A 17,570-nucleotide genomic window follows, 5' to 3' on the forward strand; every position below is an offset into this window, starting at 1 on the left:
TTTGCAACAGAAGTAAATCTTGAGGTCTTATGGAGAAGAAAACTGCATTAGACATTAAATAATTGAAAGTACTCAAGTCTGGTGATGAAAGGGGTTGAATCAGCACACACTTTGCACTATTTCAGTGAATCTGAGAAGAAACAGATAGCAGGTGCATATGACAAACAAAAGTAAAATGAACTTTTGTAGCATATTCTTTGTGAATCTGGGCCTCAGAACTGATGTGCTCAGCTCATCTCATTTCTTTTAAAAGTCTTCTTCTCTCTGTGTTTTATTACCAAACATGTCATTTCCCTCCCTGTCTGTCTTTTTTATTGACAGAAAATAAACATGCACTTTGGTTTGTCCACATTTTCCACTCAGGCAGCATGAAAGGATGCAGTTTCCTTTTCCTAAGTAGCGTGCAATGACTCCAAAACTTCTTAATTCAAGGTACTTCTTGAAGAGCGACAGACGGCAGCAAAAACAAACAAAAAAAGCTGTCTCCAGAACAGTCTGTCCTCTTCCCGGTGGGTCCAAAGTTTTAACTCTTCAGGTGTGATTTCACACACTGAACCAAAAACGATTCTAGGTAAAAGGAGGTAGAAAAACCATGACACAAAAACAAAAAAGCAACCCAATTCCAGCTGTTAAACAGCTGACAAAACCACTGTAAGTGTTCCTTACGTGACTCTGGATGTTGCTCTCAGATTGTCTCTTTTTATGACACATCTCTTTGTTCCCGCTCTGTGTCCTTCAGACTCCACGGTTAGTTTTCCAAGCAGGAAAACAGGTGATCCCAACAGTAAAACGGGATGAAAGAGAAGAGACACATCGTCTTGATGCCATTTGGGTTTGGAACAACTCAAGCATATTTAGCCAGATAAGATTTGACTAATCAAAACCTAACTAGGCTGTGATTTCACAATTAGATAAGATTTGTTCCGGTTTCTCTCCACAACAAAATTCCTTTTTTCCACAGAAAGCCTTCCGAGGTTTTCCAGACACCACAAACGAAACAGATTGTCGTGAATCTTATCTGACAGTGAAGGGTGGAGGAAAGCTTCTTTGGCAACTCAGGAAGAACAAAGAAACTTTCGGGGGTCAATAGAAAAGAAGGAACCTAATTATGAGTCAAACACTGGAATCGGTTCTTGAAGAACAAGAGGCCATTTTTTGTGCGTGTGGCATCAGAGGAGGCAGGTGGGTAACGAAACTTGGCGTACGTCTTGTCGCTCTCCGACTGGCTGGTCCAGGGGAGCTTGATTTTGGTTGCGTGATTAATGATGACGTCATCGCAAGAGCCCACATGAAGAGATCCAAGTCCATCAATGAAAAACTCTGAAAAGCACAAATCATTTAAAAAAAAGCTTTTAATGATTGAATCCATTAATAATATAGAATACTTTAAAAAAAGAAGCAAATTTAAAAAATGTCCTAAAGTTGATGGTGTTATCATTTAGGTAGTGTGTTAAGAATATTAATGCAGATTTTAGCTATTTATTTGATATTAAGGCAGTTCAACTTTCAGCTCCTTTAATGTCAGCAAGACATGTTTGAAATTACCCTCTGCAGCAGAATGTGCTTCAGTGTTTCTATGGCAACAGTTTGGCACATTTAGCATAAGAGTGCATAAGTGGATTCTCCCTGAAACCAAAAATACCCATCACACTACTAATACCTGAGATCCAAATACTTAAGGTTTAATCCATCCATTTTCATCCGCTTATCCGGAGTCGGGTCGCGGGGCAGTAGCCTAAGTCAAGAGGCCCAGACTTCCCTCTCTCCCCAGCCACTTGGGCCAGCTCCTCCGGGGAAATCCCAAGGCGTTCCCTGGCCAGGTGAGAGACATAGTCTCTCCAGCGTGTCCTGGGTCTACCTTTAGGTCTCCTCCCGGTTGGATATGACCGGAAAACCTCACCAGGAGACGCCCAGAAGGCATGGTGACCAGATGCCCGAGCCACCTCAACTGGCTCCTCTCGATGTGGAGGAGCAGCAAATCTACTCCAAGCCCCTCCCGGATGGCCGAGCTTCTCACCCTATCTCTAAGGGAGAGCCCAGCCACTCTGTGGAAAAAAATCATTTCGGCCGCTTGTATCCGCGATCTCATTCTTTCAGTCACTACCCAAGGCTCATGACCATAGGTGAGGGTAGGAACATAGATCGACCGGTAAATCGAGAGCTTCGCCTTCTGACTCCGCTCTCTCTTCACCACGACAGATCGGTGCAACGCCCGCATCACTGCAGATGCAGCACCAATCGCCTATCGATCTCACGCTCCAATTTTCCCTCACTCGTGAGCAAGACCCCGAGATACTTAAACTCCTCCCTGACCCAGAGAATGTCTTGAGGTTTAATATTGAGAATAAAAACCAAAACCATTTGTGTCTTGACTGTGCTAACTGTTGGATAAATTATGGATACATTATTTTGTAATTTTTTAAACGAAAGCTTCATCCGGTTTATTTTACCCTGGCAACAGACCGGCGTTTGACCTTGCCTCTTTCCAGTCCTGGCTTATCAGTAAGAACGCCCGCGCCTGTTGTCTCCCTGCTCGCTGAGAGTCTAAAGGAATGTCAAAGTGTGTGTGTCAGTTTTTTAGTGTGTAAATGTGTGTGCGTTTTACCATTTTGTGTGTCCTTAATAAATGCTTTCTGAGGGTTCTGTCTGATGAGAGCGAAGAGACCACCGACTTGTGTGTATCATTTTATCTCTCCACTTTGCAAAGTCTAAATTTTTTATTGTTAATAAGATTGGTATGGGTCAATCGATCGGCTTATTAATATAAACGCTGCATGTTGAACTTTCCCTCAGGTAACCCTGGATGGGAGAATGAAATTACCTAACAGTAACCATTAGGTGAATCTTCATTTTGTAAATCACAACTCTCACAGTAAAATTCACGTTTTTCCTTCTTGAAATTTTGAGGAAATACAAATAAACAGATTTAGAAAATATTGGCTACAAATGCCAGAAAATATTAACAAAAATACATTTTTATTATCTTGTTCACAGTGAGTTTGGTGTATTTATGCTAAACTAATCCTCTGTGCATTTATCTACATGCTATACATTTGTCATATGTTTATGTATAATAAAGTCCTCACATGAGCATCTGTTAAACATTTTTAAGATGCAAATCACAAGTCGTGGTGGGGCGCTGAAGCAAAGCACCATGATGGGCGGGACTGGCCAGCAGATGTCACTCAGTTTATTGGGTTAAATTGGTTCACAACACTGAACGGAAGTTACGGTGTAACTATGGTTCTGTGAGTTCCTGGATGACTGCCAGTCACAGGGGTCACTCGGAACTTCTCGGGCGAGAAGATCCCGGGAGACCCGAACGTAGCTATCGGCGCGTAATTTATAGACTCGCGACCAGGTGGGCTACGTGTCACGTGCGTGACTTTGTTTGCATTAGTACTCGACCTGCGCAGAGCGCGAGGAGATCCATCCACTCTGTTTACTGCCACTGGCAGTCAGGAGGGAACGAAACCGAACCTGTTGTTTCATATTGGTTCAGTGGTTTGAAAAGCTTCAGTTTCTCCATCACGAGGAGCATGAAGAGCACATGTATTCAGGCATAGAGTAACACATATTAATGATCAAGAAATTATAAAAATTAAATTTCTATAACGAGCAGCATGAGGAGTATGAGGAGCATGGTGCATATACAGCACAAACACAAGGAACCAACAAAAAGGCATAAGGAGGTAGAAAAAACCGTGACACAGAGCAGGCTTAAATGCACTGAGGTGCTGAGTGGAGCAGGTGTGATAGTTGCTGATTGCAAAGGGCCTACAGGTGTGATAGATGGCTTGGGGATAGGAGGTAACACAAAAACACATGACTGAACCAGATAACAAGAAGACAGTAACTAAAAGATGCTAGAACCAAAGGCTGAAAGAAATAAACTATTCTAAGAATAACTGAAGACTATGAAAATAATGACAATGCTCTAAACAGAATAGAAAAAAAATACAAAGAGCCAGGAATAAATGAAAACCTAGACAACAAGGGCATTGACTGAGACTAATCCTTAAACAGAAAACTACTGGAGGAATGGAAAACTCAAGGTTATGTAAATGAACTAAACATGAGAACAGATGATAACATGGGGGGGGGGGGGGGTAACCGCTAGAGGCACAGCGAGGGTCAAAGGTGAGACACACAGAAGGCTAAAACAAACAGGAACCTGACAATAACAAAAATGAGAAGGGGACCCTAGAGAGAAATATAATACCAGTAAGAGGCAGGGGATTGGAAATGGTTATTGTAACTAGGGAGATGGGGTGTGAAGGGACAGGGAGGACAAGGACACCTAGAAGAGAGAAAACATGAACTGGACAGAGAGGACACAGGACATGACAAAATTAACTTAAAATATTTTTTCATGCCTTTAAACAGCGCTCTAACATAGCTCTATGTCGTGGAGATTTCAGAAAATGAAAAAAAAATGTGTAAAGTGTTTTTTTTCTTCACGTTTGTCTAAAAACCTCCACCAATCACACCTGTCAGACTAAAGCACCTGCTGGACCATCCGGTTATCGGTGTCATTGCACTTCCATGGGTGCTCCATTCATTACATTCAATTTATTTATTAGATTAGATCCAGTTAAAATGGAAATAAAGACATATTAGTAATTCATTAAAATCATTCAATAATAATTTTTTACTTAATTTAAATAAAGTTAATTTATTTTGGTTAAAAGAACATTAACATCTAAGGGGAACTTATCTATTGATCCACTGTTGCACGTGGGGTGAATTTAATATATTAACAGAATTAGTCACGTGGACTGATGTAAGTCTCTGCAAGAGATGGTGAAGAGCAGGTTTGTTCCTGAAGATAAAATAAGTTTTTTAATTGTTGTGAAAGAAGCTGTAAAAGTCATCTTTATTCCTTTTAAGTTAAATGTCTGTTGAAACCAAAGAATGATGTTGAGCCTTGAAAAAACTTGAGGGGAGTAAGAAGAAAACCAGAGAAGGGGAAACAACTTTTAAAAACCTCATTCGAAGTCACGGACAGCAAGAAACGTTTGGACCTAGGAAAGAGCGACTGATGTTTAGCGCTATCTCATTTCCTCCGGCATCGCGGATTTCCGGTACCGGCAGAAGCATCTCAGGGAAGAAACCCGAGGGGAGGGGTCAGTGTTCTGTGACCGTGTTTGCGTTCAAAAACCTAGCTTGTTTGCAGATTCGCCATAACAGCTTTAAATGAAGCCGCATTCCTACATCTCTCTCACTGCAGATGTGCTAACAGATGTGTGTGACCTCTACTCACCCAGGTGGGCCACCCTGGCCAGACGAGGGTCAAAGCCCACCTGCTGGACTTTATCAGTGCGAGCTAAGAAGAAATTAATGACTCCGTCTGTCACGACACAGTTTGGGAATCCCTCAATGACGTGATGAAACCCTCTCCTCATGTGCAAACAGTCACCGTCCTCCTCTCCTAGCTCAATGGAGATGGTCTGTCGGTAGGTCGCGGTGTACCCCGTAGCTTCCCGTACTGCACCCCCAACCTAAAAACCCCACAAAACACACATTCAATTCACTGCAATTAGGAACTATTCCAGTGAGCCATTTTATTTACCAGATCCAGAGTGGTCTTTTCTAAAACATCCACAAGCTTCTCCAGCCTGGTATTGGCTGTGAAGATGAAGTCATCGTCCACCCAGAGCACATATTTCGTTGTCACCTGGGAAACAGCCAAGTTTCTTCCAGCAAACCAACCCTAGGACACAAACGTGGAGGTTCAGAGAACCAGAGCGCCCATTAGCCATGGCAGAGGAACGTTTACCTCCCTACCTTTCCAAAGGGCATGATGTAGTGCTCAATGTAAGGCCCAGAGATGGCTTTGGGATTCTCGCTGTCGTCGGCGATGACTATTGTGATGGTAGGATAGTATCTTCTGATGCTGTCAATGAGATTCTGAAGCTTCTCATAACGCAGGAAAGTCTTTGTAGCTATGGTAACCAGAGCGCTGACGTTGTACTCTGTAGAGGACACACAGATCTTTTACCAACAGTTGTTTGGGTTCTGATTTTTACCCTGATTAGGAACGACATGATGGCCCTGTACCTTCTTTAGATCCTGTGTTGTAAAGTTTAGGAGTCACTCCGTGGCGGATCTTGATGCTGAAGACAGCTTGATGCCCTTCCGATTCAAACTGCACTTAAAGACAACAATAAACATGCTCTGTCATTATCAAACAGTGACCTGCTGCAGAACAGAACTCCTGCTGTATTGAGTACACAGTACTCGGCAGAGCTGTATTCTTGTTTTGAATCAGTACAAAGAGGCTTTATTGTTAGACTGCACTGTGACTGGCTGCTTGGCTTTATCCAAACAGGAAAGCAATCTGCAAATTTATGAATAAATTATAGAATAATTATAGCTTTCTTTGTTCCAGAGAGTTATTTACATAAGCAGTGGATCTCTTTCAACCTCACAAAATTATTAGTGAGCTAACAACGACGTGTCCTTGCACACCCATCTCGCACAGCATATGTTCTGTGGATTCCCAAAACATGCTCCTGCTCAGCTGGAGATTGGGCCATCAAACAACTCTCCCTGGTCTGCTGCCCAACATCTGGGCACTGGGACATTTTTCTGGTATATAACTTTGACACAACAATACAAAGCAATACATTATCACACCCTCACTGTTACATCATCTTGTCAGAACTTGGATTTAAAAAGATGTTGATCTTCTTCTTGCCAATGCTTGCCCTCAGACCACAGAATGTGCTCACAATCATCATCAAGGATTATTTTGAAAGTTCTACATCAAAGCTAAAAAGCAAGTTTGGAGATTTGGATGCTGTCCATTACTGAGGTGTGTTTTTTCTTGAAGAAATATGGATGTCTAATACACTCTGACTTCCAGTATTAATGTGGTGCCAAGTTTTAAGAGCTTTCCAAGGGTTTCCAAAGATTAATTATTCAAGTGGCATTTGATCCATTTTCAGGAGCACAGCCAGTGCTGTTCTGGTTATGCTATGATGACAGGCAGCGGCCTAAGCAGAGAGGCCCAGACCTCTCTCTTCCCAGCCATTTGGGCCATCTCCTCCTGAAGGTGTTCCAAGGCAGGACCTCATCCCTGACCTGGAGAAGGCATTCTACTCTTTTGCAAGTCTTGGTCTCGGATGTAGAGGAGATGATTATCATCCCAGCTGCTTCACACTCAGCTTCAAAGTGCTCCAGCAAATGTTGGAGATCATGAATGAAGCCAACAGGACCACATCATCGGCCAAAAGCAGGCTGCACCTAGAAATCCTGTTCATAAAAGTTAAGAGCAGAATCAGTGACAAAGGGGAAGCCTTGGCAGAGTCCAACTCTCACTGGAAATAAGCCCAAATCAATGCAGACTAGGTTCTGGCACAGATCATACGAAGACCTAACAGCCATCAAAAGGGCTTGGTTCTCCCAGAGTACCCACCACAGGACTCCCCATGGCTGATGTGGTCTTACCTGTGTCTGCAGTACTCGGGTGAAACAGCGTGTTGGTGTAGGTGACAAACTGCAGCTGTCGGTTCAGGTTCGGCAACAGGGTGCTGGAAAGGGTCATATGCATCTCACCATCACCATTAATCTTCACCTCTTCCACTTCTGCTGCTACGTTCAGCACTCCCAGGGTGGCAGTGATGTTTAACTGCAGCAGGATGGACAGAAAAGTGTGACGGGACTAAAAGGATCTAAAATATTCAACAGAAGAACTCACTCACTGAGTAATGGTCCCTGGGAACATCGTGTAAGGCCAAGCCTGAAAAGATTAGTAACAAGTTTAACAGTTTATTCCAGCATGTTTGATTCAGAACAGCCCATGGTTGAACAAAAAGCTTCACATACAGCTCTATATCAAAGAAATATTTCTAGTAAAATGGTTCAAAAGGTGACGGACAGTTAATAATTTTCTTGGGTTGGCTTAGACATTTCTAACAATAACCTCTGTTTGGAGAACCACAGATTATGTCTGACCAGATTGATGCCGTTTCCTGGACGCTAAACCAACAACAGCCTTCCCCATGGCGAGCCAAGATGGGAGAGTCCATAAATGCTAATTTACAATGTGACGAGATCTGAGTGGCTTTTCTATCCAAGAGTTTCTACTTTCTATCGGCTGCTAATGCAGGAAATAGGGGTAGTATTTTCACATTCAGCCTGCATGAGAAACTCAAAGTGACCGATCATATTTAATCCTCCCACTGTCCTAATGGGTGAGGAGTGAGCACCACCTCAACCCTGCCACGTGGACCTCAAGGGACAAACCATCAATCCTGCTCAATGGTCAACTTTCCTCGCGGGGTCACTCATAAAGACAGTGGGAGGGTTAAAAAACAAGTAAAAACTGTTTTGTCAGTGAACTTGGTCTTTAATCTGAAATATTTTATTGCAGTTTAGCTAAATAAAACTTTACAAGCCATAAGCCTAGTGTAGGTTTCGCCCCATATTGTTATTCCAGCAAAATATTAATAAAATTCTAAGCAGAAATAGTGCAAATTATTATTTTCTGTTGCACATTCTGAATAAATAATCATGCAAAATAATGTTTACAGTGGTGTAAATGTTTATATAATACTGTTTACATCAAATATTTGTGACTTTCTTTGAAAACCACTAAAATCCACTTTGGCATTTAGATAACCAGTCTAGTCATAATTATGAAGCTGAGGTCATCAAAAAGCTTCCTGGATTCACTCTTCCTGCATACATACAGCTACTCTTTAGTTGCATCCTTTTTGCCATGCAGCTCCATCTTCAGCATCCCTTTTCCCAGCACAACCAGTATCTCTCATCCAATGACGTTCAGACCAACTCAGCCTCCCTATGGTTTATTCTCTCATTGGTTCAACCTCAAAAACTCAATTTCAAATCTGGCAATATTAAATAAATAATATTTTGTATCAAATTCCACATCTTGTATAATCACCTTATTTTATTTCCATAACACTCCACTGAAAAAGTCTTGAAATTCAACCAACTTTTGCTGCTGCAGCAGATAGTGTTTCAGCCGTAAATTTCAAAAAGGGTCGGTCAATAATATCTGTACCCATCTGGAGTCATACCTGGGATGAGGATTGTTTTCATGGGCCGTACTTCCAGCCCCTGGGTTGGATACTGCAGGGGACTGTTGGCCTCAGCGATGATGAGTGCATCAGCAGGAGTCTTCGATCTGACGAGAATGGATTGAATCAAAAATCTTCACAAATCAACTTCAGGAGAGAATCTGTAGGCAAATTAGCTCAGAATTCAAGAATAAAAACATCTTCTCAAATAATTAAAACGCTGCTACAAATACTGACACTGATGTCGACTTAGAAATCTGAGAAAAAGAGACTGAATAGAGGCCACGAAAAAGAAAAAACTAGTCCAGCAGTCCTTTGGAGGAATATGAAGCCTGATTTAAGCCAAAGTTGTAATAAGAGTTATTTCCTTATTTTAAAAAAATCTGTTCTGACCTGCTTTGAAAGCTTTTGTACTCTTTGGCCCGTCTCTTCTTCATTTCCTCCAGCTCAGAGGCATCAAAGGCAGTGTGCAGAGGGTGAGCCGACACCCGAGGGAATAAGAGTTGGGCAAAAGGCAAATTCACTCCTCCACTCTCGCCCTCGCACACGCAGCCATTACGGGCCAACAAGCTGAAAAGATAATAAGATGGCAATGTTGGATAAATTATGGATACATTATTTTATTATTTTTCAAACGAAAGCTTCATCCGGTTTATTTTACTCTGGCAACAGACAGGCGTTTGACCATGCCTCTTTTCAGTCCTGGCTTATCAGTAAGAACGCCCTGTGCCCGCGCCTGTTGTCTCCCTGCTCGCTGAGAGTCTAAAGGAATGTCAAAGTGTGTGCGTCAATGTTTTAGTGTGTAAATGTGTGTGCGTTTTACCATTTTGTGTGTCCTTAATAAATGCTTTCTGAGGGTTCTGTCTGATGAGAGCGGATAGACCACCGACTCGTGCGTATCGTTTTATCTCTCTCCACTTTGCAAAGTCTAAATTGTTTATTGTTGGTAAAGATTGGTATGGGTTAATTGATCGGCTTATTAATATAACCCCTGCGTGTTGAACTTCCCCTAAGGTAACCCTGGATGGGAAATAAAATTACCTAACAGGTAACACACACGTGACCTTGTTGAAAAATGTTATAGGAAATCCTCACCTTGCTACGCCATCCCTGACGTGAAAAGGGATGCTGCTCAACTGGTGGTCTGGTTCTGGGAGCTTTTCTTCCAGGAGTCTTTCTCCTGGTGGTCCCAGTCGCTGCCAGACGTCTACTGTGCTGTAAGCCCGAGTGGGCCAGGAATGAAGGAGAGCGAACACGAGCACCACAGAAACCAGGATGGCGAGCAGCACCGTCTTCCTCAGGGATCGCATCCTAAAACCTGCCACACACAGAGACATGCATGTTTTATGATGTACATATATGGTATATCTGTGGAGTTGCTCTCATGGTATGATACAAAACTTTCGTTGTTTTTATGATTTCAGATGTTTTATGATGTTCTAACAATGTGACACTGAACAGCTAACTTTTCCCTGTTCGGTGTCATAAATATCCAAACCTGCAAAAATAATATTGTTGCAATCATATAAATGACATCATTGGTGTTTTTAAACTGTTATTTGTTTTTAAAAGTTGTTTTAAAGCCATAAACTCACATTACATTTCTATGATACGGTTATTTTACATTTCCTTCAAATCAAAATCAAATCAACTTTATTTATATGGCACTTTTCATGCAACAAAAATGCAACTCAAAGTGCTTCACAGATTAAAATGGCCCCATTGATCCCATATTCCCATCCCAGCCCCCCTCCTCAAGTATAAAACAATTGACAATTACACTTCCCCTCCAGCAACCAATTTCCAAGGTGGACATACAATCACCCAGACACTCGCACACGCACACACACACACACATACGTGAACAACAGAGTAAACAATAGGCTGAGTTCAGATGGGTCGGTTACTGGACGACACATCATCAGCAGAGCCATCTGCCCTGACAGCAACAGATCCACGGCAGCAGCCAAGACACCGGCCCATGACGCCCAGCGAGGGAGGGCAGAAACCCCCACCACTGCCCGGACACTACCCGAGGAGCGCCCCGGCCGCCGCCGCCGACCACCGGCCCCAAGGCAGAGGGCTCCGCAGAGGAAACACTGGAGAATTAAAATATATGACTGTAAAATAACAAAAGCTAATATGGAAAGAAAGTAACTGATAAAAAGTGATTATAAAGATAGTAAAAGAAAACATAATCATGTAAAAACACTAAGATGTAAATAAAATAATAAAATTAAGTAAATGATACATATATATATATATATAAACAAATATGGCAGGAGATACAGTCAAACAGACTAGATAAATAGTAATCAGTTAAAAGCTAAGCTAAAAAGGTGGGTCTTGAGCCTATTCTTAAAAGCCTGGACGTTCCCTTCGGCCCTGAGGTCCTCCGGCAGCCCGTTCCAAAGGCGAGGGCTGTAGTACTTGAAGGACGCCTCGTCGTGGGTGTGTGTCTTAACTTTAGGAATAATTAGGAGATGGCTGCCAGAGGAGCGCAGAGACTGCGAGGGTTTCTATAGTAAAAGCAGTTTTAGATAAGGCCCAAGACCATTAAGACACTTAAAAACCATTAAAAGAACCTTAAAATCGATCCTGACACATACGGGGAGCCAGTGCAGTGATTTTAAAACCGGAGTGATGTGCTCCCATTTCCTGGTCTTCATCAGGACACGTGCTGCTGAGTTTTGTAAAAGTTGTAAACCTGAGATGCTCTTTTTGGAAAGACCAGAAAGCAGCGCATTGCAGTAATCAATTCTACTGGTTATAAAAGCATGCATTAGCGTCTCCGTATTGGCCCGAGAGAGAATGGGGCGGACTCTGGCGATATTCTTAAGATGGTAAAAACCTATTTTTGTGATGTTTTTAATGTGGGGATAAAAGTCAGCTCAGAATCGAAAATAACACCCAGATTCTTCACTTGTAGTGATGGATAAAAAGACATTGATTGTAGTTTAGGTAAAAGTTTCTCTCTCTGGGTCTCAGGACCGATGACTAAAACTTCAGTTTTGCCTTGGTTAAGCTGGAGAAAGTTTTCAGTCATCCATGATTTAATATCTAAAATGCAGTTAAAAAGTGTATCCATTGGCTGTGCGTCATCAGGAGACACGGAGATGTACAACTGTGTATCGTCAGCATAACTGTGGAAATTCACCCCATGTCTCCTGATGACGCCGCCCAGAGGGAGCATATAGAGGTCAAAAAGCACTGGGCCTAGAATTGAACCCTGAGGCACACCACATGTGATTCTGTGGGCCCCAGAGGAACAGGTATCCAAACTCACCATAAAAGTCCTGTCTGTGAGGTAGGAAGTGAACCAACTGTGAACAGCACCAGAGAGGCCGATCTGTTTTAAACGGGTTAAAAGAATAGTGTGGTGTACTGTATCAAAGGCAACGCTTAGATCCAGCAGAACCAACACTGTTGCCCTCCGAGCATCATAATTTGTTCTAAAATCATTTAAAATCTTCAAAAGGGCCATCTCGGTGCTGTGGTTCACCCTAAAACCAGACTGAAATTTCTCTAGGACATGTTGGTGGTTGATAAAATCATTAAGTTGTATTAAAACAAGCTTCTCTAAAATTCTGCTTAAAAATGGTAAGTTGGATACCGGTCGAAAATTGTTAAAGTCATTAAAATCTAAATTGCTCTTCTTCAACAGGGGTCTGACCACCGCCCGTTTAAAAGCAGCAGGAAAGACCCCCATCTGAAGGGAACAGTTCATCAAAATTAAAATCTCATCTCTAAATGAGTCATAAAATTGTTTAAAAAACCTTTTGGAGATAGGGTCCAGAACACATGTGGTGGGTCTCACTGAGGAGAAAACTTTATCATTAATCTCAGCTTCAACCAAGACAAAACTGTCCAGTGTTTCCTCAGGTAGACACACTCTCAGATTGATCGGGAGCAGCATGACATTGGGAGGATAAAATGTTACATCTGATGGTGTCTACCTTCCCTCTGAATGGGCTGCAAACTCCTCACAGAGAGCATCCGAGGGGGTTTTCTGGAGAGAACTAAATTCACGACCCAAAATATTTGTAATTGTGGATAACAGAATTTTGGGATTATTTTTGTGTTCAGAGATGATTTTAGAAAAGTAATAACTTCTGGAATTTCTAACTGCTTTGTTGTCTGATTTTAATAATTCAGTGTATATTTGTTCATTAATTGTATTTCCTCCATTTTCTCTCCGCCGCCCTGCAAGATCTTTTCAACATTTTTAAGTTTTCATTGCTCCAAGGGGAAGCCGGTTTTGGCTGTAGCTTTTAAATTTTAGGTGGAGCGAGCAAATCCAGAGTAGATTTAAGTCTACTGTTAAAATCATTGAAGATAAAATCACAGGGGGCATTTAAATTAATAGGAGGGATCTTTTTAAAAGTTTCCAGAAAACCAGCAGCCACTTCAGGGGTTAGAAGGCATTTCATTACAGTTCTCACAGAGGTCTCCTGCTGAATTATGCTGGTGATGTTAAAAAACACACAGAAATGATCTGAGATCTCTAAATCCACGACAGAGGACACACCGGTAGACAGACCATACGTGATGACCAAGTCTAGGGTGTGTCCTCTGTCGTGGGTTGGTTGTGCAACATGTTGTGCAAAATCCATATAACTCAAAATGTTTAAAAATCAGTGGTAAAAGGGTCTGCAGGGTCATCTATGTGTAAATTAAAATCACCAGCTAAAATAATACTATCAAAAGAGTTGGGCAGAATTGATAAAAACTCAGAAAATTGGTGTATGAAAAGTGGACTGTGCCTCGGAGGCCTATAAACAGTAACACATAAAATCTGAAGATCGCTAAAAATGGCTGCACTATATTCAAAAGTGGTGAAGTTGTCAAATAAAACATGTTTTGCGGAAAGTGTAGAAGAGCTTATAAAAGCAGTTCCGCCTCCCTTTTTCCATTTCTTATTGAATAAGTAAAATTAAAGTTTGGTGGGGAGGCCTCTGTGAGAACTGCAGGAGCATCAGAACTCAACCATGTTTCTGTCAAAAATACACATTTTGAATAGAATAGAATTCAACTTTATTGTCATTGCACATGTACAGGTACAGGGCAATGAAATGCAGTTTGCATCCATCCAGAAGTGCTTTAGCCGTGATATAGATGTATTACAATATATATTAGCAATAATATAGATGTGTAAGTATAATACAGAAATTGATCTATTACGTATGTTATAATGTATACGGTATGAAGTATGTTATGAATATTCTATGACTATAAGTATGTACAGGCTGTAGTTAATACAAGCAGTCCATGAGTTTAACGTGGGTCATATGTCAAGAGGCAGAGTTCAGGAGTCTGACAGCTGTTGGGAAGAAACTGTTCCGGTACCTGGTGGTCTTAGTCCGGAGGCTCCTGTAGCGCCTCCCAGAGGGCAGCAGGGTGATCAGTGCATGCGATGGGTGACTGTGGTCTCTGATGATTTTCCCTGCCCTTTTCAGACACCGCTTCCTGTAGATGTCCTTTATGGCAGGAAGTGGTGCTCTGGCGATGCGCTGGGCAGTTTTCCTGACCCTCTGCAACATTTAAGGTGATTATCCAAAATTAGGTCATTTATAATAAAAGTTTTGTTCAGCAGAGAGCGAACATTTAAAAGAGCCACATTGATAGTAACTAAAGATGGAGTGACTGTGTGGTTTACTGGGGGTGAGATTCTTGACAACTGTTTAAGATTATTAAGATTAGACCGGTTAGTTTTATGTTTATGTATCACTCTCTGCTGATGACAGGTATGTGAGAGGTGTGCAAGGGTCCAAGTCCGACATGTGGGTTCATAGTTGTACCTATGCTTATATCATTATTACCCGGACAGGATCTCCCTATATTAGATGTGTTCAGTCTCTTTTGAGCTTTTTGCATTCACTCTGTGAAAAATGCAGTTCTGATCAACTGGATTATAAATATAGTTTGGAAGGATGTTAAAGTGCTCAAATGTGAACTTTTGGTCCGCAGAGTTGGAATGTTGTTGTTCGTTTGCTGGAACCACCGTCAGCACTTTTATAGTTAAGGAAACCGGATTCGTTTTTCATTTTCATTTTTGTTCTGTTCTTTTTTCAAACATGATTTCACTTCCGTCTCCTTTGTTCGCAGAGCTTGCACAAGCCAGTGCCCAGTACGTTTGTTCTTCGACATCCATTTTACTTCAATCAATGGTTTTCATTATTTGTCTCTGGGAAATTAATGCAAGCCATATGACGCCATCATCCAGCTACGACAAAAGCACAACATTCCCTTTGTGTGTGTGTGTGTGTGTGTGTGTGTGTGTGTGTGTGTGTGTGTGTGTGTGTGTGTGTGTGTGTGTGTGTGTGTGTGTGTGTGTGTGTGTGTGTGTGTGTGTGTGTGTGTGTGCGTGCGTGCGGTTGAGGGAGACAGACTGTTTAGTACAGAAGCTGGTTGTTCTGTTGAATTTGCAGCACAGTGTCATGATTACTCCTGGGCCTAAGAAGCAGCTCGACCTTTATTTACATTTGTTTTAAAAATGAGCCTTATTTTTTTATTCCAGTCTTGCCTGTTTGTCTAGAAAACATACCTCACTGGCTCTGTCCAGTCAGTGAAACGGCAACGTGTGTTGGCATCTGCATCTCAAGAAACCAGGCAGAGAGTTATGAAATCATGAGGGAATCCTGTCCCATCGAGAGTTGTGAAAACAACGGGGTTAATGGGTAGTTAATCAAAATGGGTCCGGCTTAAAAACACATTTCAGTTTATGAATGATTATTCAGTGATGGAAAATGAAATAATGAAAAATTACTGCATGTTCTCACATGACTTCATTAGCAGCTATATAGCAGAACTGCACAATACACTGCAAATGTATCATTATAACTAAAATTTGCAAAAATGCTTAAATCACAATAAACTGTCATTTAACATGCATTTGCAAGTTGATCTGAATATGGGATTTTCAGAAGTGATTTTAACATTGCACAAAAAGATACAACTGAAGGTTTATCTATTTTATGCAAAGTATGTTCAGATATGAGGACCGGAAACTCAAGATGTGGCCAACAAGTCAGCTGAGCAGTTCTGGGTGTGTGTCCTTTAGCACTTGTCATTTGCTCCCTTAAAACAAACAAACACCTGTACTTGAAAGGAAGCAACACAAACAAACAGCATTTCTGCTCTCAGAAAAAGCAAATAAACATTTCTCTCAAAACTGAATCTTAAAATCCAATCAAATTGACACTTATCACTGCATTTATCTAAAATCAGAACATGTACCTTTAATAATAATAATAATAATAATAATAATAATAATAATAATAATATAATAATCTCATTGAAAATAATTTCCCATATCAGTGAACCACATCAGCAAAATGATGCTTGTCTGTCTGTCTCAGAGAACATGCTTTAGGACTTTTAATTCATTCATTTCTCAGTCCATCCAAATCAAAACCACACAAACAGTTTTCAATCTGCAGCATGTTGTTTCTCACTGTCCCACCCCTCCTCTTACATCCACGAGCGACCATTTATATTGAGTAGCCTAATAATAAAAGATGGTCTTCTTCTCAAACCGAATCCAAACCGGACGGGAGAAACTGTCATGTCGCTGTTTTTAAATCCAAGGGAGAAACGAGCCTAGCCTGCCAGGTCCTTTCTCGGTTCCTCCCTTCCTCCCAACGAGCGCGTACCTGAATAGCTGTATCGCTTGAGTCCATTCAAATACCGGGCCACTGCCCCAGACGTCCTCCGCACTGCACAGCACCCTTGGTTAAACGAGGATTTCCTAATCTTCTGTTCAGCAAATAGAGAGCTGAAACCCCAGAATCGACACGGGCCCACTAGCCTACCTTTAAACACGCCGCATCCATAAAAACGTGACTATTATTAACCGAACGCACCTATGCATCCAGATAAACGCGCATCTCCTGGTTTTGACATTTTCATCGAGAATTCCTGCTGTAATAAAGACCAAAGCATTTTTTTTCTTATGTGAAGATGAGCAAATAGGCTACTCAATGTTCACACAGAGCAGGAAATCCCAAGTAAAAGACGGACAGGCCCTTTTTCCCAATCTGAAGCTTATTAAAATAGAAAAATCCCAGGAATATGCAGCTCACCCCAGTGAAGATGTGTCACCTCCCTCCTTCACCAAGCGCTCCCTTTTTAATGAATGCGTTCCCCAAGAGTCTTGCAAATGGAATTAGATGAAGAAGAAAAAAAGCGGAGCAGAGGCAAATAAAAACGCGGCCGCACATCGCAACACATCGCGCTGTGGAAGAGACTCCCCCTGCAGCAACAGCGGCTGCACAGCAACCGGGGATCCAGAATGAAGTCTGCACCCCACAAAATGTGATTTGTGCTTAAAGATACAAAAGTAACAACAATTGAGTTATTTCTTAAAAACATCAACGTCTTTTAAAAATAAAATTTAAAGTAAGATATGTTGTGTGAGTGGGCGTCTATGCTAATTCATTTTGTGTGTGCTTCTTCCAGGAAATAAGACTCAGTTTATACTGTAATAATAATTAATTTTTAAACTATAGACAAAATAAACGCCTC

General features: G+C 41.5%; 1 protein-coding gene across 2 annotated transcripts; it reads right to left on the reverse strand.

The window, feature by feature from the left end:
- Positions 1 to 928: 928 nt before the first annotated feature.
- Positions 929 to 17,278, reverse strand: b4galnt1b (beta-1,4-N-acetyl-galactosaminyl transferase 1b). 2 transcript variants are annotated; one of them, XM_015959745.3, is made up of 12 exons: positions 17,129 to 17,278; positions 14,394 to 14,578; positions 10,143 to 10,365; positions 9,441 to 9,617; positions 9,048 to 9,154; positions 7,707 to 7,744; positions 7,453 to 7,633; positions 6,061 to 6,153; positions 5,788 to 5,975; positions 5,573 to 5,713; positions 5,264 to 5,501; positions 929 to 1,320 (listed from the first exon to the last, which is right to left on the reverse strand). In XM_015959745.3, the coding sequence occupies exons 3-12, from the start codon at positions 10,355 to 10,357 to the stop codon at positions 1,103 to 1,105; spliced, it is 1,596 nt and encodes a 531-aa protein (XP_015815231.1). In that variant the 5' UTR covers positions 10,358 to 10,365; positions 14,394 to 14,578; positions 17,129 to 17,278; the 3' UTR covers positions 929 to 1,102. The 2 variants fall into 2 exon arrangements, with proteins under 2 accessions (XP_015815231.1, XP_015815234.1); XM_015959748.3 differs by lacking the exon at positions 14,394 to 14,578 and having other exon boundaries at positions 17,129 to 17,266.
- Positions 17,279 to 17,570: the final 292 nt, after the last annotated feature.

This window comes from Nothobranchius furzeri, chromosome 3, assembly GCF_043380555.1.
Source record: "Nothobranchius furzeri strain GRZ-AD chromosome 3, NfurGRZ-RIMD1, whole genome shotgun sequence".
In the NCBI taxonomy this organism is placed as follows: domain Eukaryota; kingdom Metazoa; phylum Chordata; class Actinopteri; order Cyprinodontiformes; family Nothobranchiidae; genus Nothobranchius; species Nothobranchius furzeri.